Source organism: Harpia harpyja, chromosome 19 (assembly GCF_026419915.1).
Source record: "Harpia harpyja isolate bHarHar1 chromosome 19, bHarHar1 primary haplotype, whole genome shotgun sequence".
Lineage (NCBI taxonomy): Eukaryota > Metazoa > Chordata > Aves > Accipitriformes > Accipitridae > Harpia > Harpia harpyja.
The window spans coordinates 6,121,584-6,147,525 of NC_068958.1; the positions used below are offsets into that span (position 1 = coordinate 6,121,584).

Sequence of the window (25,942 nt, forward strand, 5' to 3'; positions counted from 1 at the left end):
CTGTACTTTTACAGCTCCCAGGACTTTGCTCTAAGCACCAGGCTAACCTTCTCATCAAAAGTTACTAAATCTGTTCTCAACATTTCAAACATTCCCGGATTCTTCGGAAAAGGCACTTCCCTCCACAAAGAGTTTGAAGCAACTCTGCTAAAGGGCGTGATGAAAATCTGAAGGCACTAAATGCACATGCTCACAATTAGAAAATTCAATGGAAACTGCTAACGTGCAGTTTTCCACTTTCAACAGCAGAATTTTCAAACGTATTTTGGCATGCAATTTAAAAGAAAGGAAACTCCAGGGGATGTTTAAATAGAGTCTGCCTAAATATTTTGTTTAAGGGAACTATTTTCATTTTGGCTAGAATTTATAAGGCAAAACATCCTAGACAATCCGCAACGGCTGTCAGTCTTCAATTCGTCCCAATCTGGACTACCTGCATGGCCAAGGACAATCCATTGCACTTCTCAATGCCTCAGTTTCTGCAGAGTAACAAGGAAGATAAGGAGTGTTCACTCAGGTTCTTCCATTCCTACCATTCCACCAGGACAAACTGGTCTGCTAAGCAGGGCTCAGGAGCATATTTTTCGGATCAGCTGTGGGGCTTTTGGTTTGTGGGGTTTTGTTTTGTTTTCCCAGAGGAGGACCAGGGACATGTACCACTTGAAGAGCAATTTACTTCCCTTGTGCCACTGCAAATATGCCCGACAAACAAAACTCCTTGAAACTCTGACATGACAAAAGCAAGGGCTGTAAACTTCTATTTAAACACAGCACTGACACTAAGAGAGATTAACAATGATATTTTGGAGAAAAGGCATTTTTGCTAGTAATTCAACGCCCACTCCCATTCATCGGGGCATGAGCATTACCATACATCCTCCAAGAACTGCAGGGCCCTCCAGCAAACCACTTTCCCACTTGTCACTTCACCCCAACAAGCCTCCTGCCCTTCTCCATTTATACTTCTGTCATCCAAAAAACGCTTCTTTTCACTTCCAAGCTCTTCAAATTCACGCCCCGATGTTCCTCAGCTCCTCTCCTTTTCCATCCCAGAATAATTCAGGCAATTGTAGTTCTGAGATCTCATCTGCCAGCTCAGCTCTTCTAATGCCCTTTAGCTGCAGCATTGCTCCTCAGCCCTTTTTTTGCTCCTCCATTGCATCAATATTGCATCAGCTTCCATTTCTTAGTTTATTCTTCTTTAAACTTGCTTCTTCTTTTAAACCTTCACATTTTATTCACTTTATTTTAGCCCAGTGTTACTCACTCTAGCCTCCTAATGGACATCTCCAATTAAACCTTAATTATGTCTCATACCAACAGCTGTTCTCAGGCTGATGAGCACACCCTAGAAGAAAACCTAAGGCAAAAGGTCTTGCCTGTTAGACATTTTGCTATAATCCAAAGGTCACACAAAGACACATAACCCATTATCCGACACTCCAGCATTATGGATTTCTTTTTCTGTTTAAATTACTTCGGAAGAGGTTACCCTACCCTTAGCAAGGATAAGCATCTTCACATGGTGAGGTTGCACAGGTCTAAAGCTTGGTAAGCCAACAAAAGGTACAGTTAGCTATTTTCTTCCACATCAATAAAATTTAATGTCAGCCATTGCTTCAGCCAGGCGGTTTTCGGGGTTCTCCACCTCTCCTGCTACATGAGCTCTACATTGCTGGACAGCAATGCTGGCTGTCTGGTTTAGCACACCTGGTACACACCAGTCACAGGACGAGAGCCTCTTCTATGTGCCAGCCCCTCCTGTCACAGCATTTCTGTTGTGCCATGCTGGGCTCAGACCCAGAGCTGATCTCTGGCCGCCGAGCAAACAGTTAAGTGTGCCTCAGGTCTGGCTCTACCATGAAGCAGTCATGCTGCTGGGGTTACCAGGGTTCTCCAGCCTGACCGTGAACCAGCCAGGACAGGGGGTGGGGATGGAGAGGCCAAGTTATGCCAGGAATGAGCCTGGGGAATGCAGCAGAGGTCACATTGCAGAGCGGCTACCGACACATGCCGCTCGTTCCAGCCTGCGGCTTGCTGGAACTCCTGGACGGAGGGCTCTCCCAAAGCCTGGGAAACGCGCAGTGGGCGATGACCTGCACCCACTGTATCTTCATCCTGCTTAGCATATGCCAAATACAATAAGATGCATTAAGTCAAGTCTTTGCTCTACCCAGCGCATGATGTGATTGGCAGAAGAACTTCCCCCCCCCCCCCCCCCCTAATTCTGCTGATAGTATGTAATTCTGTTCATCCCTTTAGCCTTAGCCAAATATTTATGTCAAGCTGGGAAAAAAAATGCCAGGCACAGACCAGGGGGCGGAGGGAAGGCAATCTACAAAAGGCTTATAAACCAATTTCAGCATACAAAGCACTTCTTACTTCTGCCCAGTCATACTCAGATTAACAATAAGGTTGCTATGTTGGCCATTCCTTTTTTTAATTAACCTTCAACAGGTTAAACAGCCGAAGACCATGCTATTAGATAATCAATAAACCTAGGCACTAATTCCATACCCACAATGCAAATGTTTTACTGGGTTAGAATAAAATCTCAATTGCTTGTTACACACAGCAACTACCTGCTAGCGGGGGGGCAGACGGACCCTAAAGTACTAATGATGTCACGTACTCGCAAGTACTAGCGCACATCAGCCAGCATGCCTGAACTGCGTTCGATTTTTCAGTCACATTGCTGCTTCCAGGCAGGGATCTAGCATGTACATCACTTCTACCACTTACCCAGTTCTGGTTGAATGGGAAAATTCATTATTCATTTAATTTTAAGTAACAGCCAAAGGGCCCAATCAGCAGCAGAGTGCCCCAGTGCTGTGCTAACACAGACGAGGAACAGCTTCTCTCTGATGCAGAGGTCTCAGTGCCGTAGTTCTTGGGTTAAGAATATGCCATCATTTTCTTAAGGGATTTGAAAGCAGAAACAAAGCCATAAATTATTTTCTAATTGCTTAGCAGTGAACAAAGGCAGAAAATGACCTGCTGTGTCCCAACTCTTCCAAAGGCACACGTGAATAAACAGGACTGCTGGAAGTCTAACAAACTGACAACCCATCCCACGGAACACAAAGAGGAATGTTTGCCTAAACACTGCCTTTCAGCAAGACTGTAATCAAAGGAAAAAAACATGTATGATAAGAAAGACTCCTGGTGGTTCTGGCACAGTGATTATTTTCTACATAATCAGGAAAGTTTGGAAACATTTGAATATGCCCTTTTGCTGGCATCCTTTCAAAAAAAGAAAAAACCCAAATGGCTGTAGTTCAAACAGCAAACAAGGCTCCAAACCAGTTACTAAACCAAAGCATTATGGATCCACAGGAAAAAGCAGCACATTTCTTCACATTTCCTGCACTATGAATGAAGAGATAATGGAAGCCTGTACAGATATCTGGTATTAGCCTGTCCACAGGACAGGGGTATAACTATTACAAGTTAAAATAATCAACTTGTTTTTATCGAGGAGTCAAACAAAAGAGCAGAGAGGAGAGCTCCAGCTGCATATCTCAGCAGGGACTGGACTGGGCAACGTGACACCGTCAGATATTACGTCCTGAACATTAGCCCTCCTGTGATGAGTGCTCAGTAGGTCCACATTCAATGACTTTGAAACTGATCCATGAGCTGTACTAGGTTTGCAGGAAATCATGCCAGCTTGCATTTTCTGAAGTGTCTAGAGATTAAACAAAGAGGCAGAAAGATCATGAAAATAGGAAAAGTGGGAACAGCGAGAATACCAGTCAAAACAAGTGAGTAGCGGCAAGAGAAGAAGATAAACTGGCCTTCCTTCTAGAGAAGCATGAAGATCTCACTTAAAAGCTTCTTACAACTATGGGAGTTATCATTTCGAAGTCTTACCAAAGACAGCATGTGCTGAGCAAACAATGCTCTCCTTACAAGAAAAGTCTAATCAATACTGCTTCTGAAAACCTACCGAGCATGGGGTGCTCCTATACTGTACATCGGCTCTCTCTAGAGGTAACTTCCTGCATGGAAAGGATTTAACCTTGGTGCAACTTATCTGTGCAAGGGAAAGGCAGCACAGTCTATGCATACAGGGTTTGGGTTTTAATGCAAGTTAATACTGTTTATCTGAACTAGGCCAACAGAGGCAGCTGTGGCATATAATGAGATTGTGACGGAAAGAAATGCACAGCCTGAACTTTTAAGCCACAAAACAGTGCTAAGCCAACAATTCACGAGTTATTTTTTCTAAAACTGGGAAGGGGAGAAGAAGATGTATCTACTGAAATACAAGCTAAATCACACAGCAGGTATTCCTCAGACGCATGGGAATAAAATGTATTGCAAGGCATTATTAATGTTTATCATGTAGGTCTGTTACAACACAGTTTATCACCAGCTATCTTCAACAAGCTCAAAACCCATGCCTAAATTAGCCTGGAGTTTTACAGAAAACAAAAAACGGGGGTGCACAGCCTGAAGGGGATCTCACTGGGCTAAGCTGTGCCATTACTCCAGCAACTGAAGTCTGCAGGCTGGCAAACCGCTGATTTACACCCACAAAGCCCTCCAAATGCCTCTACGTGCAAGAGCGTAGCAAGTGAAAGGAGCCGTAATGCATAACCCCTTTCATTAGTCATGTTGACAAATCAGAAATAACTCAAGATATCTTAATTACAAAGCCTGAAATTCACTTTCACAGCTCACCGGGAGCAGTGGGAAGGGAATCAATCCTTCAAGGGAAAGGAATGAGCTGGTGAAAGTTGTTAGGGATGGTAAAGGGGCTGCAAATGCTGTTTTTAAGTTGATAAAAACATTTTAATGAATTATTCTTTAGATTAAGTTTGTTTTCTACATTGCTGTTTTATTTTCAAGATGCTTGTTATCCCATAACAACTGAAATAAAAAGATCATCCTGAATTTCCCCACTAGCACCCACAAGTCCTAGAATAGGCATCCCAAACCCATATAACCCGAGTTATTAAACCAACAGTCGCAGCACATTTAAGAGCTCCTTGCATAATAGCCCTATTGAAGGCCGTTCTGTGGGGGGACTCTGCGTGTTCACCCCAGGCAGACATGGCTACATTCACCTGAAATGTAGAGGTCTGGCATAAAAAGGCGTTTTGTCCAGGAGGCAGAGAAACTTCCCCCCAAACAGACATCTCCCCACTAGAAACCCTACATCAGCCAGCTACGTAACATCAGTGCTTTAAAGCATTCACAAAGTGAAACAGCAGTAGGAAAGCCTGTTCAAGCCTCCCCAGAGCAAGCAGGGATTCCACCAGCCACCCAGGAAAGACCTGATAGAAGCTGTAAAACGAATTTCACCTTCAAATAGGGAGGCTGCTTCTCTATATATCTCTCTCTAATTGAGCAGGATAGCAAGCCACCAGGACAGCAGAGGAAACCTGCTCTTTTCCTCTCCTGGAGAAACGTAATGACATGATGGCAAAGCGTTTTTTATCAGTTCCCCAGACTCCGAGAGCCGACTCTGCACCATTCATCAGGAGGAGAATGGACCAGGAGAACAATCAGAAATCCATTAGCAAGCTGCCGCTCGCCTCTGCGGCTGTCTCAACTCCCGATCAAATGTCAGAGCACTGAATGGCTTATATTACTTGAGAGGAGGAAAGGATCGGGGAATTGTTTCAAACTGATAAACATATTATTACAATATTTAGCTTTTATTAGCATCAGGGCAACCATTTGCAACTTACATTGTCCCTTTAAATTTCTCAAATCCAGGACAAAAGCTTCCAGCATAATTAAAACAGAGATCTGTTCCAGTACCACCAAGTCACACCACAAGGAAAGCAGTGCGGGGAGAAGGAAAAACTGGAGACAGAGGTAGGGCTGCTCGTTGGTTGTGTTTAATGCTTTTACTGCCTGCATTCAGAAGCCAGGGCTCAACTGTGAAATACTGCAAACTTGCAAGAAAATAGCAAGAATTACCAACTCTGCTATTTACTAGCAGGGGACTGACCCCGTAAGAATACATTAGCTCATCATCAGTATTTCATCCTGCTCCTCTGCAAAGCTGCAGGCTCATTTCTGCTGTAACAAACACTTTGTTGACCATGTATCACAGCACGAGATAGATCCAAAACCAATCTGCTCAATCAGAATCTTCCCCTCTCCCAGTTACTTCTTCCCTTAGATGAACAGTGATCAGGCCATTTAAAAAGCAATGCAAATAACCAGGTTCATCTATATATATTTGTACATTAAAAACAAATGTCCGTACCATTTCTGTCCAATGTTATTTACAATGTGTCTGAAAGCTATTATCTGGCACTGAGACTAGAATAAGATAGTCTGAGCATATTAGCAGCATATCACATATTGAAATGATTTGTGCAGATTCACTACATTCATATACTGTTGATGCTTAAAATATAATGAAGAATTTAAAACAGGAAACTTGCATATGTACTAGGAAGTAGGGAAAAAATAATAATAAAAAAATTAGAAATTCTCCAGTGCAAATATTGCCAACTGCAAACTGATTCTCATTATCTTTCATCTGCCAAAAAAACAAATTAAAATATCAATCAAATGTAGTGATCCAGGTAAAAGTCTTAAACTGCATCTTTGGTTCAATAACAGCAATTATTGTGTCATTGTTCTCAACTCGTTGAGCTCCTCAGATGAGCTCAGAAATGACTACAGCAAAAAAACACCACACCAAATCTCAACAATAATCTGTCATCCACAATACCTGAATGACATTTGAATCACGATATTTTTACCTCTAAAACAGGTAACAATGAAATGAAGTTAAGGTTGTCAGCATTTCTGTTATGAAACGCTAGCCATAAAAACCTATTACTGTACAGTCTTAACATTTTTTATTTACTAGAATTTTTCTATTTTTCAAGTAAAAGTCAGTCTGAAGCTTTGAAGTGTGCTGAAACAACGTGGCAGTATTAGATCATCGAGCACTAAAGGCTACTGAACAAGGCTGAGATACACTTAACTATGACACTGAAAGTGCAATGTGTGTACAGTGTTTGTTTTAAGCCAGAGTGCCGGCTATCACAATTTACACACAGGGGTAGATGGGTGAAACAGTAGCTGGTGTCATCTTAAAGCTCTGTTTAGGTTCCATCAAGACAAGAGGAAACGCATATTCAGCTAAGCACCCTCGCAAACTATTAAGAGAGCACTTTAATCCACACAAGTCCCAGCGACTTTCCTTCGTCTGTACAGCTCAGACTATGCATGTGGACTTCAAAATACTATAAAGAGTGGAAAGGACTAGAGCTAGTGGCAAAGCTCTTCAGCCACTCCACATGCTGTAACATGCAGCTCCAGGTCTATCAGTAGTCCCGGTGCTTTACAAGTTGAGATCTCATAAGCAAATTGCTTGCAACGATACCTGCTAAATTATCTTTATTTCAGAAAAGTCATTTAGGGGTATTTAGACTCCGATCCCTCATATGCCAAATGTCAGCAGACAGTGAATCTTCTATAAAACAGAAATTAAGAACCAATAGGGAAGAGAGGGCAATTTGCTTACTGGTAGCAGGTCTCAGTTTTTCACGTAACCCAGCCTGGCCAGGATCAGCCATCACAAGCATCCGAAGACTGCTGTGTGGCTGATACCAAATGAGATGAGCTATTAGTTATGGCCCAGTTCCTACAAGACAAATGTCCTCACTGCAACCCGTAAGCACAGCCATCAGCCTTGCTGACAGTGTCAGCAGCTGGGGAAGTGGGTAGGACATACCAAAATACCCTTTCTCTCCCTAAAAAGCCCACAACCCTTCCACCAGGCACCACAGCCAAGAGCTCGCTGTCACTGCCTGTGGATCTTCTGAACTGGGGACTCTTCTGCCAGGGGTCTCAAACCAGCACCTTTTAAAATGCTACATTCACGTAAATAAGTTGGTTTTTTAAGAACAAATTAGTTGAACATATTCTATGAAGTTATTTCATTTGTTTTTGCTCCTGTTCATTTATTCCAATCTGGTGCACCTTCCCTTGGAGAGGTTATTAAACGCTCTGCTAATGGCCGCCAGCACTCATTTAATTCTTCTTAATGAATGTATGAGTGAGTAGCGGAAGCTATTATGTAGGGCTTAATAAAGGGCGGGAAGGAATTTCCTAAAATTTATTGCCACAGGCTGCTGCTTTAAGATAAAATAAATGGTAATTGCTTGGAACAGGAAAGAGGAGGATGATAAAATGTCCCTAGACATGAGGTAAAAAAAATACCAAGTGCTATGAACCAAAATCTCAAAGCCCAAAGGATTGCAAAAGCAAGATGGCCTCCTCCCGGCTTTTAGCTTTTTGTAATCCTTAAGACATTTGCTTTGAACATGGATGCTGAATGATGAACTCAATCTCAGCTGGAAGGATTATTTTACAACACTAGAAAGACAACCATTCATATAAAAAAAAAAAGTGGCATTAATTCAGACAGCATCTTATGAAAATATTGTTTGCAGGAAAGGGACAACATGGAAACAATGGAAGGACAATGTTTCTGGACTATTGAGTCCAGCAATACAATCTTTCCTAAAGTACAGGGTTTACGGTATGAAGGAGACACATAACATTTTGCTACAATTATGTTTCTTCTTTCCTGTCGCTGTTTTGGTCAGGGCACATGGAAGAAGGGAAATTGCCAAGAGGTGGACCTGTGCATTGTTTCTTCAATTTCTGCTACTGTTTGTTAAAATAAATAAAAATCAGCAGGCTGAATGAGAAAGAAAGTGTCTGAACTGGAAGTCGTAAGTGTCTGTCCTGCACCAAAGTGCTGCAATCACACCGCCAGACTCCCAGCAAGCTCCAGGTCAGACCTCAACAACTGGCGAGAACAAAGTGGAAATCAAAGACCCATCCCATGTAATCGCAATCTAAGAGAAAAATACAGGTTTTCAAAACAAAGCTTTTTATTATAACGCAGAACAGTCTTCTGTCCACATAGTCCTTCAGGCTTCACTCAGACAGTATGATCCAGTCATACAGATGAGTTTGAGTAAAAACTTTGATCAGTCTCATCAAGAAAGCTGAAAAGCAAGTTTCCCAAGAACAGGTCTGATTTTTTGTTTCCACTAAGCAGTTGGAGGTAATATTTTGCACATTAGAGACTGCCAAAGTATTCACTAAAATCAGACTCTTCACAAATTACATGAACTTGTATGTTTAATTAAAGAAGCAGCAATCTGAGATTGCAACACTCTTGTGATTAAAGCAATAGCTCAAGAGTTAAGAGGCTGCAGTGGGAGAGGAAAGCAGGGATGTCTGCACGTCAACTTATCCGAGTGCCACCGGTGTTGCAAGTACAGCTGCCCCGAAAAGGACACCGCCAGTCTCTAAGCACCATCTTCCCAAAATGCAGCAGGAAGGAACAACTACGCAGAACTATAGAAAGAAGATGTCAAAATAGCAAATCGCGTGGGCAAGGCATCTATTTCCCTTTACATAAAGGGGCAGAAAGAAAGAAATAAGATTTTCAATAGCAAGCTAATACATCCATGAGCTTAAAAGTTGACCCAAGAAGAAAAACAAGATTAGGTTTGCTCCTATTTGCTGCTTAGGGCAGACAAAGCCCCTCTCAGAAAACCACCGTTTTTTAATGCCAGCTTTGACCATCTTAAGACCAGAAAAAAAGAGGATAAAATCCAGTTTTTCTTTTTTAAATCCTTGGCAGGTCACCTGCAAGTGTAGGCCAACAGCTTTTCTAGCAGGCAGTAAGAAATTATGATTTTCTTTTCTGAACAAGGATTTCAGTTCCTTCAGCTCAACAGCAGGATTTTCATAGTCCGACAGAATACAAAGCAATCAGCCAACCTGCAAAAGCATCCAATTTGAAGATGGACAGTTGCTTCTCCAAGAGAAAAAGCAACAATTTGGTAGAGAGAAAAAACAAAAACAAAACAAAACAAAAAATCCACTTTAGCACACTGGAAAACAAAGGGTGAGCAGCTACAAGATGAGTGTGAAATGTCAGGGGATGTACTACACAAATTTGCAAAGGACAGATGGCTATTGGATAGGCATCTGCTAGAGAGCGTTATACAAGAAGAGTTTAATCTTCCCCCACCCCAATGAAAAATCAAAGCAAAATGAATGTGCACAGCATTCTGTGTATCGGCACAATTACCTGTACAAAAAGCAGTGCTTCTAATTTAAACCAGCAAACACAAATTATCCCATCCCTGAGTACCTTCAGGCACTTCCACCCTTTTCTCAACCCTTTAACACTCCTATGACGAAGACTCATTACCTACTTACATGGGCTTATAGAGCAAGAAGTTGCAGTTTTATGATGATAAAGAACATAAAGACAAAGGATCTGGTTTTTGACTTACGAAGAAACCAAGCAGATACTTGTTAACTACGCGTGATGCGCAATGCTGTTCCCTGCGACAAGACAGAACACAGCATTTCATTTGCCTCGGCACTGGCGCATCCCTGGAACCACTACCTGCACAAACCTCAATTACCCAGCATGAAAATATACATTTTGCTTATCCAAGGACAATCCTCGCACTGAGGTGAAATGATTGAATAAAAAAAAAAAAAAACCAAACCTCAATTATTCTTTCAAACGTACCACTAGCTGATGCCAGGCTGAAAGAAAAAGCTGGATGTGATAGGCTTTTTTTTTGTTTTATTGGTTCGGTTTTGGTAGCAAGAGTTTTCATTTCTACTGTGTGCAAGTGCCGGATGTGGGAGGAAAAGTGTAGGTGGCATAAGGGAAAGTAGGAACGAAGGTCCTTGTCGCAGTTTATCTGTGGTACACTACATTTCAAAATAACAGGAGCTCTGTCATCCAGGCTGGCTCATAACCGCCCCCGCAGCAGGAAGCGGCAGAAGAACCCCGGAGAAGCCACGCACATTTCCGTCGTCCTCCTCCCCCCGTCCGCCTTATCTGCTCTTACTTGTGCGTCTCATAAAACACCCCCAGGCCAACCCCTGGCAAGGCCAGCTCCTCAGCCCAGACCTTTCAAAATGTTCCAGGTACGATCTGGGGCTAAAAGCAATTCTCTCACCACAGCAGCAAACCCAGGATGCTCAGATTGATGCGTTAGCCTCCAAAATCAAGAGTCGGGATGGGTGGTTTGTACTCAAGAGGAGTCGGAGGTGCTGCATCGTGCAAGGGGATGAATACAGGCAGCTGCCAGCACCAGCGTCCCTGGCTCTGGTGGGGCTTCGTTTGGGCAGGACCTGCATTCACACAACTTCGCTAGACAGCTGGCTCCACAGCAATAGTGTCAGGTCGTCAGAGCGTAGGGGCACTGACAGAACTTCTTAGCAAAAGCTCGCCCACAGACCTCCTCCCCCCCCCCCCCCTTTTTTTGATAGCACTTTGCTTGAAGTATTACATTCAGAGTTTTGGGGGGGGTTTAAATGCTTTTTTGATGGGGAGAGAGGAGCAGGTGAAAGTGTCCAACCTACTCTCTTCCAATTTGTTGTAGTCTAAAGAAATCCATTTGTTCAGCTTTGTATTCAGCATCGTTGTGATAATAATTTTAATTGTACTGCATATTTGTATCCATTTTAAATAAATCAGAATTTCTTTACGAGTCAGAAATGCACCCGACAATTACCTTTTCAATGCATCTCCTCTTAAGCAAGACCTTACTCTCCAAAGGACACTGCAGAGCTCTCATGGACTCATCCCTCGTGCATGCTGCACAAATGGCTACGGACACAACCACAGTACACACCAAAGCAAGGACAGAGAGAACTCAAATCCAGGCGTGATTGTGTAAGACTGTAGTAAAGAGGTCTCCAAGGTAGAGGAGAGCACCTTTACTTGCATGGTGTTAATTTTACTTCTAAAATTTTTAGAAGTTGTACATTTTTAAAATTCAGCTGCTAGCAATTCCAATTTGAGAATCATAAAGAGTACTACATTAATAATTGAAATGTAAAATGCCTGTCTGATTCGCTCCAGTCCTCAGTCTTCCTCCCCAAAGGGCTTGATTTGCCTTAGGGGAGCATTTCACAAGCAGCACATCAACCTTCTGAAATACAACTTCAGCAGATGAAAGCCTCATAACCACAGAAGAGCTGCTGTCCTTCTAATTCTGGAATTTAAAAAACGGTGACATCCACGGAGCTATTTAAACTAATTTAAAGGTAGAACAGCCAAAATATTTCAGCCCAGCCAAGCACTTCAGATACCACACGGTATAGTTATTCCAGATGCGGCTCACCAGCAATCTCCCCATTTCAGCCACAACATCCACCCTTTATCAACCAGCAGACAGCGTTCCGCCATCGCTACGGTGACTCACCGAGACTACGGTGACGAGGCACCCTCAGCACCGGGTGATTCAAGACTATCTGGTGGCCATGAAATGCATCTCATACCAGGGGCTCCAGATCACCAGGTTCTGAAGTCCAGCTGAAGCCCACCACTTCCTAATTTGGGAACGCTGCAGATGGGGGAGAGGTCTGAGCTGGAAAGCATCTGCTCTGCTGGTGTCTGCCTCTTTCACCTTGATGCTTTTAATGCCTCTGTAGTGACACAGGACTAAATGATGTGAACGTGGCCAATACATTGTAACATCCACTTTTCTGGGGAAAAGTTATCAAACTAGAACAAAACCGCCTCACTGGATTTGTGCTCCTTATGCCAACGGGTGGAATGCAAATATTTCATGTTAATATTTCGCAGTTCTTTGAATCCTCACCTGATACTAAATGCAGCATTGATCACTATTTTCATTTAATGTTCTTCAGATCTTGTGTTTTTACCACGATTACAAAGCCACGCTACTGCTCAGTGAAGTTCGCAATTACTCTCAGGAGAGGTCTGCTTATCAACATTGTGGCAGGTCTTCAATGAAATGTCATGAGGTACCTTTGCTTTGCAGAGGCAAAACTGCAGTAAATGAAATGAGTATTAGCATTTAAAGCTAGTATTTGCCTCCAAAAATCCAACCTTTATTATTCTAATTCATCCTTTCACTTGGCTCAGATTATTACCTACTTAAGACCGGTAACAGCTTTTAGGATTTGGCCTTCTCCAGACCCATCGCTGCAGCAGTTCCAGACTGAACTCCTAGAATATGTCTGCAAGTTGTACTTCGTGAGCAATACAAAACACACAATGTGCCTGGTGGTGTACTTGTCATACAAAGCCTCACTGTATACCCACTCTCTAGCAAGAGCAAGATAAAAAGCACCCGTAACTCTTGCAGTGAGGTATAATTAGACTGAAGTTTCCCCAACAGGTTTTTTTCCTAATGATATGGAATGTGAAAGGTTGAGCAACACTTACGCTGTCTTACGTGATCACCTCATAACAATAATTACTACTTAATACCCGAAACATGATAGCACCTTGACATCCAAACCTCTGTGTGGGAGGCACTATTTAGACATAACAGACAAGCCACAGAACCCAAAGAAATTGCAGCTTCTATATGAACATCAAGAGTATCAAATGATGGGAACAGCTTCATCTTCCCTCCAGTTAATTTCCAGTAAAGGACATCTATTTTGCATTAAATGGCTGCACATTTGGGAAAAAATGTATATAGCAAACACATTTAGTGCAATCCATCAATAGTCTTAAAAGAAGTAAAGGTTTGATTGCAGAGAATTTCAAATGCATCATCTTATCCATCAAGTTAAATATGTTTAAGAAAAAATAACAGCTTGGCATTAATTCAAAATTTTTCATTTGAGCTTTCCTAAGTTATCTGCAAACATTAGGTGTAGCCAGACAACAATAGCTCTAATAGCTGTTCCAGTAATTCTGGCTAAACTAGAATGTACCTTTTAAATGAACATTATGTGTTGTCAGATTTACAGAGGATATGAAGAGAGCTTAGACCTAATAAAAATAATAAAAATCCATTCAAGCATACATATTTATAGCTTAAACTATTTTGCTAGATGCACTAAATCTTCTTCATTATTATAAAGTTCTCCCACCCAAAAGAGATTTGAGTAAAATAGAGTATTACTAGATTACAGCTTCGCTTTTGTTAGCATTGTTATGACTTCATAAAAGTTTAACTCCACAATTAGCTTTGTGATAGCAATTCTGACATTCAGACAACACCAACTGTGTAAATAGCTGTAACAGGCTGAACATTGTTTTCAGTTATTCCCTGAGCATCCTTGCCAGGAAAATCTCACATGTTTAGAAATGCTGGACACAATGCTACAAGAGGATTTACAGAATCAATTTCTATACTGAGAGGACCACACAATTTAATATAAAAAAAAAATATGTATATAATTTTAAAAAGTCAGTGTGGCATAACAACAGAGGTAGGGGGATGAGATCAAATGCAGAAGACCGCAATAAGTGAAAAGGAATACAGCACTGTAAACTAGTTCTGTTGTTTTAAAAAATAAAGAATGGGCTGAAATGGAGCTTGAGGAGGTGAGGGAGCAAGATTTTCCCATTAACAGCAAAAGCAAACATCACCTACCAACCTCTTTTTCATCAGCAAGCAAGCACAGAAAGATTATAGGCTCTAAAAGTAACTAAAAAGACTTGACAGCCACTATTCCTGAAATTCACGGTTGTCACTTCTGACCCTGGTTCTTGCCATTAGCTTTTGCTCATTTCCAAGACACTTCTTACTGCAGGGGGGTTGTTTTAACCAGAGCAAGTTATTAAAAAGATTCAAAGAAGACACCTGGTGGCCAGTGCATCAAATGACAGTTTAATTTTCTTGAGGTTTATTATAAAGGTATCACAAAAATCCAAGCGAAAACCAGTTTACTGCCTAACAGCCCTGTTGATAAGCCATGGTGGTCATGTCAGAAACTGAGAACTCGGGAACAACCCTTCACCAGTTACATTAAATGAGAGAGCACCTAAAAAGCAGCCTTTGAAATTGGGCAACTTGAACACAAATGAAATAGCAAACATTTCCTGAAAGCCCAAACAATTTCCTATTTAAAGTTTCCATGTCCTTATCCCACTACCACTCACACATTCAGCCTCTGGAAAAACAACATTCTTTACTCTGGGGACACACACCAGAAAAAAAAAAAAAAAAAAGGCACGAAAAAGCCGTCAGTTACACCAAGCGTGGATTGGCAGCTGATCAGATCATTGGATTCGCTGCAACAACCAGATGGAGTCGTGTGTGTTTGTTTGTTTAGTAAACTCTGGATGCGTAGAGTAAATGAAATTTCCTCCTAGACAGTGTCAGTGTGATGGGAAACACAGGGAACATGCCCAGGTCACTCTGTACTTCCAACAGCAATGGACATGGGACAGGGAACAAACAGCAAGTCACCAGAGGGTGGAATCCTGTACTTCAGCAAGCTTTGCCATCCCAAACCCCAGGCATTTAACAGACAGCAGAATAGGTAGTTCCATATTGTCTCCATCACACATTATTCCCAGCTTCCAAGTCCACCATTCCCTCTTTCCTGTAAACATGGAGTGCAAACCACAGCAGAATAATGTTCAGCGTTTTACTATTTTATGAGCTTTAAGGAGAGACTGGACCAGACAGAATGTGCTACTGGTCAGACAGCACTTCAAAGGATTAGCTTACAGAGGGGCAGACTGGACACAACTCAGGCCCTGGAAAGGCATATGAGAAGTACTGAGTTGATATGGTAGGAATAAGGTAGGAACTGAAGTCAGTCCTAAAGATAAATGCACCAAAATGCCTTAGAAAAGCAGCACTAATGGCTAAGAAGCTTCTCAAGGCAGGCAACGTCTAGCAATATTGATTCTTTAATACACACAATGAAACCAAAGTCTTAATGATTAATAATCTGTTGTGAAATTCTATTCATTAGGTAAAAACAGAGCACAGAGATGACACAACATAAATCAGGCAGTCTCCTCACTCATGAAAGAATGATGATCTTGCTTGCGGCTGTGTAAATTAGCAGCAATCACTCTGCGGAAAAGCAAGCTCATGCTTTTCACAACCTAACCGGTAACAGCAAGGAAGAAATGCTGGGAAAGAACAAAAAAACCCCAAATCTAACTTCAAGCCTAACTTCAGTAAGTTTTTTAGGCAAAAACTAAAGCAAACTGTTACTCAGGACACGCCCCATCATTACAAGGGCACATGGAAAGGGACTCCTCCTAGAGCATAAAACACAGTTTTAGTAGATTTGTATCAAATTTTGCCATCAGGGCGGTGCAACTTCCAGCCATTTCACAAAAAGTTATGCTTAATATCTAAGCACAGAACTGGGATTAAAAGTGCAAGTTTAAAGAAAGGACAAAGTTAAGAACGAAGGAAAGACATTGCCTTAGGCAGTTTTACTTACTAAAATTGTCTGGTTGTTCATTACCCTTTTTGTCCAAGATTCCTCTTTAAACTGATAAAATGGATACTCTGGTAAGCAGATTAATAACCTCTACAGGTTGTTTAGACTGATCTTCAATCAGCATAGAGCAAGATAAGAGCTGACTGATAAGACAGTCAACAAAAGCAAAGCAACAAGAGTCCCTCTTGCTTCTGCTGAAACTGCTCTGCGTGTTCCTACAGCAATGGACTCCTGCGATTCACAACAGACCTTTTTATAAGGAGACTTACTACTTCTCAGAAGAATGGCACAGTACATCTGAAATGACAAAAGACTGCTGGATGAAGACACTGGCGCTCTTTATACGGCTATCAACAGACATTGCAGATAGAAGGCAGCCGCCTCCCCCTGCCAAAAAAAAAAAAAAAAAAAAAAAAGGAAAGCAAAGTCCATCTGTAACAATAACTCCAGGAGGACAGTAGTTTTTTTAATGCTTCCTTCAGTCTGCATGAATGCGAATCAATCAGAGCATTTTATATTGCTGAAAGAGATGACGCCTATAACATACCGAATGTCCACTCCCACACAGTACCACAGGTATACATGTTTTAAACCTTATGGTGTGGATCAAGTACACCGATGGAGCTGCAGTAATGTTCTGGGAAATCTGGGGATGCTAAAATACTCTGAACGGGGACCAAGGCTTAAGGGAGCGCACTATGAACCGTTACTGAACACACCACTGGTATCAGCTGGATGCTAGGAGCTGGTCTAACTACTGCAGCCATGCATTCAGACTGCCTGGTATCAGTTAACAGCATTCCTTATCTGACACCTTGCCAAGACACTGGTTACAGTTATATCCACATGAGTAAACACAACACAACTGCCCAGGACTGACAATACTCACCCATTTATTTCTTGTCTGCTTTATCACAGTTCCTATAAGCACAGCTGGAAACACAACCCTATTGTTCCAAGACACAACACAACAGCATCCCCACCCTAAAACGACAACCAACAGGACAAGACTTTCCAAGGCCATTTTCACCTTTCTGCACCCTCATGATTTGCCACATGCCACAGAGCCTGTCGCAGAGAGCACCAGGGATGAAACTCAGGATTCCCAACTCTCAGCAATGGGACTGTGTCAACTCCTCGCTTTCAAGCTTAAGATTTAAACTCTTCAATTTAAAATACTGCAAGTTTGTTGGTAAACGCTGAATTGTGCTGAATGAGATGATTGCTTACAAGCAATGATTTCTATTCTAATACGCTGCAGCTTTCTCTTGCCTCCCTGTCCTGATCTTCGAACATAGCCTTCCTATTAAAATTTGTAAATAAGAATGCAGAACCAGCACAATCTATTAAAGAAAGTCTGGCATACGAGCAACCACTACCTATTCATCATGAAGGAGATGAACTGCTTAAATGTGGCAAGTTAGCAAAGATTAGTCAGTGCACAAAACAGAACTGCTTTTGCCCAGGAAAAGGATTAGCCTTTCCCCATCATCACCACCTTCCACCTCAGTGTGTGGAAAAGCAGTTTAGCAAGTCTTAGGTCTCTTTCCTAACATATTCCAATCCTAGATCGAGTTCTGTGGAGGAGCTTCTTAGCAAAACCTACCGGCATTTGATAATCAGAGCAGGAAAAAAAAATATAGCAAGAGCTTTTTATGATGAAAAGGGATATAGTGAGAGGCAGTGAACAAATCTGCATTAGCTGTGCAGCAGATGTCAGCATTAACCAGACTAATACTGAAGCACATCGAAGTTGGATACATAAGCAATGATCTCAAAAGCTGGTGATAAGTCTCTCCTAATAGAGATGGAAATTAAAGTTTGGGAGCTGCCAAATCTCCAACCTAACAATGAAGAAAGTTTTGTCAGTTCAGAATGCGGACCTGAGATACTGAAGGCAAGCTCTAAATAATGGACTCCTATTAGGCTGATGCTAACGATACAATTCTAGGCGAGCGGTCTAAAGTGGAATCAGGAATAGTAAAGCAGTTTCTTTCAAGTCTCGGGTTTTGTAGATGTTGAAGCAGAGATGGAGTATAAAAATGCCCTAAGGAACAATGGGAAGAGATAAATGCAGGGTTTGTAACTACATGGGTTTAAAGAAACAGAGTTCTAGTATGGAAGGAATCTCATTTAAATCATTTCCATGTATGGGCAATTGACTATCTAATAAATGTATATTGCATATAAAGAAGATATATTGAGCTTACCTGTAGGATTGAGGATAATGAGTACAAAATCATATATTATTGCTTGATCACAACCTGCTCTGGACCACCCAGCTGATAAAAGTATATTCCAAAGCCATAGAGTTATTAAACATTTTACTCACAACAAAGAAATAAATAAAACTTCTTGGAATTATGCATTTTCCCCACACGGTATGAAAATGATTGGCACTTCATAAAAATAAGAAACACCAATATAATTATAACAGTGTATATTGTAGTATATATTCATATATGCTGGTCAATCACTAGGTCCTGAGGAAGGAACCAATTATAAAGTGATTTACTCATTTTCACAATCCAAACAGTTGAAACATGAAATTTAACAGCATAGAACAAGATAGATTATTAAACCTAAAGACTCTTAAAAATCAATTTTTAATCAATAATATAGGAAAATATACTTTTAATTGTTTTTTTTCCAATAGTAGGCATAGGGCACGTCTCCAACTGGCAGCTGTGGCAAGCTTACGCTATGGATGTGTTTTGTACAATTACTTCCTAATTAAAGCACTAAAACTCTCAGCACCTTTGTAAGAAAAAAAGTTCAGATCCAATATGAAAGGGACTACAGTCAGATGACTTCAGCCATATTCAGCACTAAAGGTACAAGAAAAATGGATCCAGTTCCTGGAGTTTCTCTCTCTTTACGGTAAGGTAAACAGCTCATTTAAGCTTCCCTATCATTTCTCTGCTGGAAGAGAAACTATCAGAAAGACCACATTTTATCACTACAAGAGACTAAGAAAAGAACATTCTTGTGTGAGTGCTTTATCAACTATATCCTAAAGATACTTAAAATGAAGTTCAAAGCTGAACAACTATCACTCCCTGGCAGAGTAAAGGTGTAACACAGATTCAAAAAGGAAGTTCCTTCTCTTTCTACCAAATTTAGAGTCAGCCATATGTGTATTACTTTGCAGAATGCCTCAGACACAAAACAATGAAAAATTTGTAAGACCAGGTTGATATCTATCAGTGATCCATTATATGTAAGGAGAAGCAGCATATAAGAAAGTCTCATACTCAAAACCTCTTCAGAAGGTTTCTTCTTCCTCCCAAATCAATTATTTCTCTGACTGCCACTGCAAAACTGGGATCAATTACAGTACATCAAACTGTAGCATCATTTGAAAGACCTATATTTCAAGATGTTATTTACCATAATTTTGCATTATTAAATCCAAAAATCACACTCAAGTTCCCACCAACATGCCCATGGAAAGATGGTCCCCGTTCCCAGTCACTGTCACAATTTACACAGCAAAGAGCACATATAAAACTCAACCCTTCGGGCTCACAAAAGTGGAGACACCACTCAGGATTTCACCCCTCGTAACACTGCTCTGCTGCTGACCAAGCAGCATCACGAGAGTCAATTGCACAGTAAATGGAATTCAAAGCTGTGGACCAAATCCACTGCCTCGCTAAAGAGTTATCCTAGCATCTCTTCACCTCAGCATCACAGGTCTAATGCTTAGAATTCATTTTTTTTTAAGCCTTCAGGTGCTGCTTTTGCTTGGAGATACTGTTCTACCAAGATGCTTCAGGGAATCTGCTCGTCATTCAGCACAGCAACACCTACCCAAAACAGTTAGAGAAGGTGTGGTGTTTGCGGATCGCTCCAGTTAACTACTGCCAACTCCAGGATCAGAGTTGAGCCCTATGGGAATACGCCTTTCTTTTCAGAAGTTCGAGTTTTGCTGAGATTAATGTTCTGGAAAAGCACAAGATACACTAGCGTGCAAACTTCAAAATGCATTGACAAAGTCCTTCCCATTAACTGTCTACTGACCACGGCTTTTCTCTCAGTTGGGTATTCCCAAAAAGCAGTGACTGTAGACTCATTTCTCAGCTGAGAAAAGCACAGGGGAACAGGCAAACATTGCCTTTATACTTTCTCTCAATTTCAAGCTCACAAGCAATCCAAGAGATGGAGTAATCTGCATCAAGATGAAATCTGTAAAATCCCGTCAAGGGCTACGCCGCTGCCCAGGGTAACCACATCAGCATGAACCCCAGCTTGTAAAACATCCTTAGTGGAGAAAGCAGCAACACAAAGAAAGAAGCCCAAAACTTCCCCATAGATTATTTTTTCCCCCCTTAACGCACTCCTCAATTGTCAACTCATGACAAAATTTAGAGCCTTTCTGCATTATTCTCACAGAACATTTGACCACCAGCAGAGCTGATTTCTGGCCAGTTGCCTCCTTGCTTTTCAGAAGCCTCTCGATGCATTGCTTTGAGTGCTACAGAGAGTGCGACGACTGAGAAATGGAATTTCTTCCCTGAAAGTTATTTTGCCTTACACTGTTAGTATCCGATAATATTCACTACCCCTTTCAGCTAAGATTCAATACCACTGAAGCAATGAAGATCTTCAGTGCTCTGAAAATCCCTGCTAAATATCTGCTGAATCAGCCTCAGTAGAACTTAGCAGGTAGCGGTCCAACTGGAAAAGGGTCATGAAACAGCTTTACAAAAAATGCAACCGTAACAGGAGAGCCATGCTACTACCAACTCCACTTTTTTGTTTTGTTTTATCACAGGTTTTAATATACAAGAACTTCAAACAAGTACCTTCAAGAATTTGACTATCCCTAGCGGTTTGCTTTAAGCAGCCCACCCTGGAATTTCTCCTTAAGCATTTCTTAGTTATGAAAAGCAAGAAACATGATTTTCCTGGGACAAACCAGTTCCCACAGTATGACAGAGAAACCAGATACAGTGTTTGGCATTTAGAAGAAACTGTGTAATGAAAGTACTGAAAGACAAACGTGCAAAAATTTAAGCCCTGAAAAAAACATCAATCTATTTTTATGAACTACAGCCTATGGCACCATATCTGAATAGGACTGAAAACATTAAACACCATTCTGCCCATTAATTATAAAGTATGTTAGACTATATATTTTAAAGACAAATTATCAATTACAAAAAGAGGGAAATTAAGAACCTTCTAAAATGAACTTTTTTCCTTCTGTATTTTTCCAGATATTTTAAGATAGCATTTTTCAGGATAGAAGCAGCCCAAACTCAAAACAGAGCTGAACAACAAACAACGGTGTTACAACCTTCTACTGTCTGTACTTCGAAGAACCATTTCATACACTCAAAGGAAGAAACTTTTCCTCATGTGGATAAGCGAGGCTGATCTTTTGCAGTTCTCTTAACAGATGTCCTGGCCTTGATGTCCCCTTTCAAGTTTATTCTTTTCTAAATCAAGACACTGAGGTCTCTTGTGGACATATGGTGTATGGACATTATAGATGCTATTTTTCTTTGCAAATGTGCTAGGATCTTCTGACCTCAGGTCATACTGGCAAGAAGTTACCATCTGCCTATTCCTGTTAGATGATCAAAAAGGAGCGTTTCTGGCTCTTCTGCTACATCAAAACACCAAAGACAGTTTGAATATTGTACTGCTTGCAGTTAGTGCTCTCACTGCATCTCATCTGACCTTGAAACTCTGTCCAAAGTAGTAAAGGCAGCAACCAAACTGGGGCTGGACGAGTGGGTATATGACAAGACTGAAAGCATGGCTTGGAAAAATCCAGCAGCGGGTTTATCATCAGAGGGCCATGTTAGCCCTTACATTCTCTAACCTTCCCTTAATTACCTTCAATTTCCTCAGTACACAAACATCATATGGGAAATTAAAAGAAATAACATTGATGTAACTCAAAACAGTATTTCGACACAGTAATACATACACAACATCTGTGTCTGTGTCTTTGCTGAACACTGAACAGGATTTCTTGGGCCCTTCTACAAATGAAAGGATGAGAGAAAGTTTGAAAGCAAAGCCCAGCTAAAACAAAACTGAACCAAAACTTTTCCGCTAACTAGCAGATTGTGTTCTCAGACACAGCAAATATTTCAATTTTTAATTATATGAAGATTATAGATACAGTTTTGTTTTGTTCACAGATAAACTTCCTCAAGAGGACAAAACTGCTGAAGAAGCTTTGTCAAAATCCCATTCTCTGGCCGACGATAGCAGCCAGTAGCATGTCTTCTCAAAGAATACTAGAATTAAAAAAGCATTGTGCAAAAGCAAGAGTTACTCCAAAAAGCTTCAGTGGAACAATCTATTTCTGCGCCTCACTTTTGTAGAGATGCCTTCAGATAACAATTTCTTTGGTCTTGGTTTTTTTTTTTTTAAAGAAAAAAAAGCAGCATTTTCAACAGTCACTAAACCAACCTCCAAGTCCTACTGAGTTTTTCATCTGGCTTCTTTCCTGAGATTGTCAGTCCCCTCTTAATTTGTGGAAGACCAGCAAGTGACAGGGTTGCTGTACCCCTAACTTGGCCACTTTTAGCCTCTAGGACTTAAATCCACCACAGCACGAGATCAAGGCTTAACCAGCTATGAGAAACCACTAACCAAAAGTGCTGTAAATGCACTAACCAAATTAACAAGAAACTTGTTTTATTCCAACCAGTTGTCACAACAGCAGTATCCACAAACTTTCCAAAAGAAGTCTTTCCCCCCTGCCCGAGTAGCAGAGCCCCTTTTGTAAACTAAAGAACACTTGTTGCTGACCATAGCATCACCATCAGGTGTGCTTGGTCTACACCTATGAAACAGACTACTCGAAAAGGATGAAATACTTTCCCAGACTTTAAACTGAACATATCTAAGGCAGAAATGAGAAATTTGTTAAAAAGTTACTTCCTTGTATTTTGTATTTAGCTGTATAATAATCTCTGCCCAGGTTTCAAGCAATCTGACCCAAGTTAAGTATTTTCTTAATAAACAATCACAGAAGACTTGCCTTAAGAAGCAAAAGAGAGAAAACAAAAGACTTGCATAAAGTACGGTACCTCTGTATCTGCACCATGCCCTTGAATAAATCCCTATTGCAACTAGCTCAGCAAATCAAAATTAAACCAAAAGAAATATCAATAGAAACCTCTTACCATGTTCCACGAAGACATTACAGTGCGGGCCCCCATGCCTCGATGACTCCTTCTTCCCTGCTCCTTTGATAAAGTGCAGGGCAGGCAGACTCGGCCTCCTTTGGTCCCCAAGAACTTTTCCAGGCTGCTGCCCCATAAAGTAACTATGGGCAGCCTTTCCCAGGACGAGAAGTTTTTGAAGAAGTCTGTGATCCCTGATCTTCCAGGTTGGGAAGGAGCTGTGAAGGAGAATGTATTTTAGGTGGGTGCGTTGGTTGCACTCACTGCACGATAAAGTCACTTGAGGCAAAGAATTAAGACAAGCGCAGATTCCTCCAATGCTTTTGAAGACGGCAACAAGGCTCCTTAGGTGACTTTATGCAAAAAAAACGAGTAAAAGTTCCAACTGCTTAGTAATGACCAAGCTCTACCAAAGTTTCAGGTTGCCATATGTAGTGTGTCTTCCACCGGGTAAAGGAGAATTAGTTCATCTCACAAGCAAGAAACCACACGTAGGCTCACCCAGGGCAGGAAACAGCCATTCCCACTGCAACCAGTGTCAAGGTTTCTTTTTTTTCCTCCTTTTCTTTTGCATAGCATTGAGTTAGCAAAGGCCAAAGAGCCACGTATTTGGCTTCAAGTACCGCTGAAGTCTAGCAGGATCAAGTACACTGAAACCATGTCAGCTCGCAAGGCGAAGGAGAGGCAGCTCTGGGCCTGGCAGGCTCCACACGCTCCTTGGGGCGAGGGAACGGGACCGGGGGGCTCCTGCGGTCCGGCCTCACAGCGCCTCGCCTTCTTCCATCCCAAGCCTCGGGCCGCCCGCACCGCCGCTACCTCTCCCGCACGCCGGCGGAGGCGAAGCGGGCCAGCGGGGCCTGGGGGGCCATGGTGGCGTCGAAGCAACGCTGGGGCCACCGGGCCGGCGCAGGTGGCCGCCCTGCCGGCCTGCTGCCCGCCTCAGACGGAGCCGGGCGCCGGGGACGGGGTGCGAGGCCGGGGACGCTCTCCGGGAGGCCGGTTCCTGCACAGCAGCCAGAAGAGGTCAAGCGGGGGTAATCGGGCCGGCTGCATCCCCGCGGGGGAGGCCGGCGGCGGGCAACGGGAGCGGGGCCGAGCCCGGCCCGGCCGCGGCGGGACGCGCGGAGGGGGCCGGGCTGGGGGCGGTGGAGGGGGGGGGGGGGGCGGCCAGGCCTGGCAGGAGGAGAGGAGGCGAAGGGCCGCAGGGCGGGGGGGGCACCCCGGGGGCTGCCGCCGGGGGCAGCCGCGGTGCGGAGCGAGACTGGCTGGCGGGGCGGCGGGGGGGGGGAGGCCGGCTGCAGGCGGCGAGGGAGATCCCGGAACCCCCGGCGCGGCGCAGCCCCGTCCCCGGCCGGCGGGGCGGGCGGTCACATCCCCTTCCGGCCCCTCCTCCTCCGCCGCCCCCGCCTCCCGCCCGGCCCGGCCCGGCCGCTGCCCGCTCTCGCTGCCGGGCCCCGGCCGGGCGCTGCGCCCGCCGCCATGACGGGAACCTGTCGGGAGGGGAAGGGGCGCCCCGGGGGAGATGGGGCGGTGTGGGGAGCCGGGGCGATGGGGTCCGTGAGGGGGTTCCGAGGGGGAAGCCCCTGGGGAGATAGGGGGGGAACCTCTGAGGGGAATGAGGGGCCGAGAAGGGGTTGGGGGGACCGTGAGGAGGATGGGGGGTGAGGGAGAGGGTGAGGGGAGGCAGGAGGAGGCATCGAGGGGGGGAGCTGTGAGGGGAATGGGGGGAGGATGAGGGAACGGGGGGCTGGGGGACATGAAGGTGTCTCCGGGGGGGGTGAAGCCATGAGGGAAATGGGGGTGCCGTGAGGGGCTCTGAGGGGAAGATGAGGTGGATGGAGAGGGCACGAAGGGGAAGATGAGGGAAATTGAAGGGGAGCCATGAAGGGAGTGGGACGAAGGGGAAGGTGGTGGAAACAGCAGGTGGAAGAGGGATTTTCTAGTGTAACATCACTAGCAAATGCTAGCCAAGGACCCGGAAAGCTCACATCACATCTCTTACCCCTTTGCAAGGGCCATCTAAGTTGCCTTCCCCTAGATCTGACAATGAGCTCGTTGGCCCTCAAGCCAGCTAGAGACCCCCCCCCGCGCATGGGTCTCGAGGCCCCTGGCCAGCTCGGGACCCTGGATTTCTTGCAGAGATGGACAGGGAAGAAGAGAGCCTTACTGGGGCAGCTGTGTGCACAACCATCAGCTTTTCCACAACCAGGGATCAGTCACTCTGCTTGCACAAAGGACTTCACTTCCTTATTAATACTGTCAGAGCATACACAGAACTTGATATCAAAAACAGCCACAGAGGCCAATGCATGTGACAAATATTTTATTGATCTACTTTCACGCACCATTTGGTACAAAGATTAAGTTAAACGCCCAGATTCTTCAGCCTGCACTGTGGTGCCCTTGTATGCGCAGCACAAGCGTTCCCTGAGCTAAAGAGCACAGACAGTGACGACAAAGATAGATAGTTTCTCGTACGTTCCCCAGTTCACCTTGGGAACAGAAGAGGGTTGAGGCAGCAGCTTGAGGTCACGGTGTTTTGGTCAAAGGTCTGTGGTTGCTCCCACTCAACAACGGGAGAACAC

The 25,942-nt window shown here is 43.1% G+C and overlaps 1 protein-coding gene across 1 annotated transcript in view; it reads right to left on the reverse strand.

Annotated features, from left to right (window-relative positions):
* ABL1 (ABL proto-oncogene 1, non-receptor tyrosine kinase) overlaps positions 1-24,498 on the reverse strand; it is an 82,817-nt gene extending 58,319 nt beyond the window's left edge. The window contains exon 1 of the mRNA XM_052814864.1: positions 23,358-24,498. Within this exon, the coding sequence (XP_052670824.1) occupies positions 23,358-23,493 (136 nt within the window). The 5' untranslated portion in view covers positions 23,494-24,498. The remainder of the gene's footprint in view (positions 1-23,357) is intronic.
* Between the last annotated feature and the right edge of the window lie 1,444 nt (positions 24,499-25,942).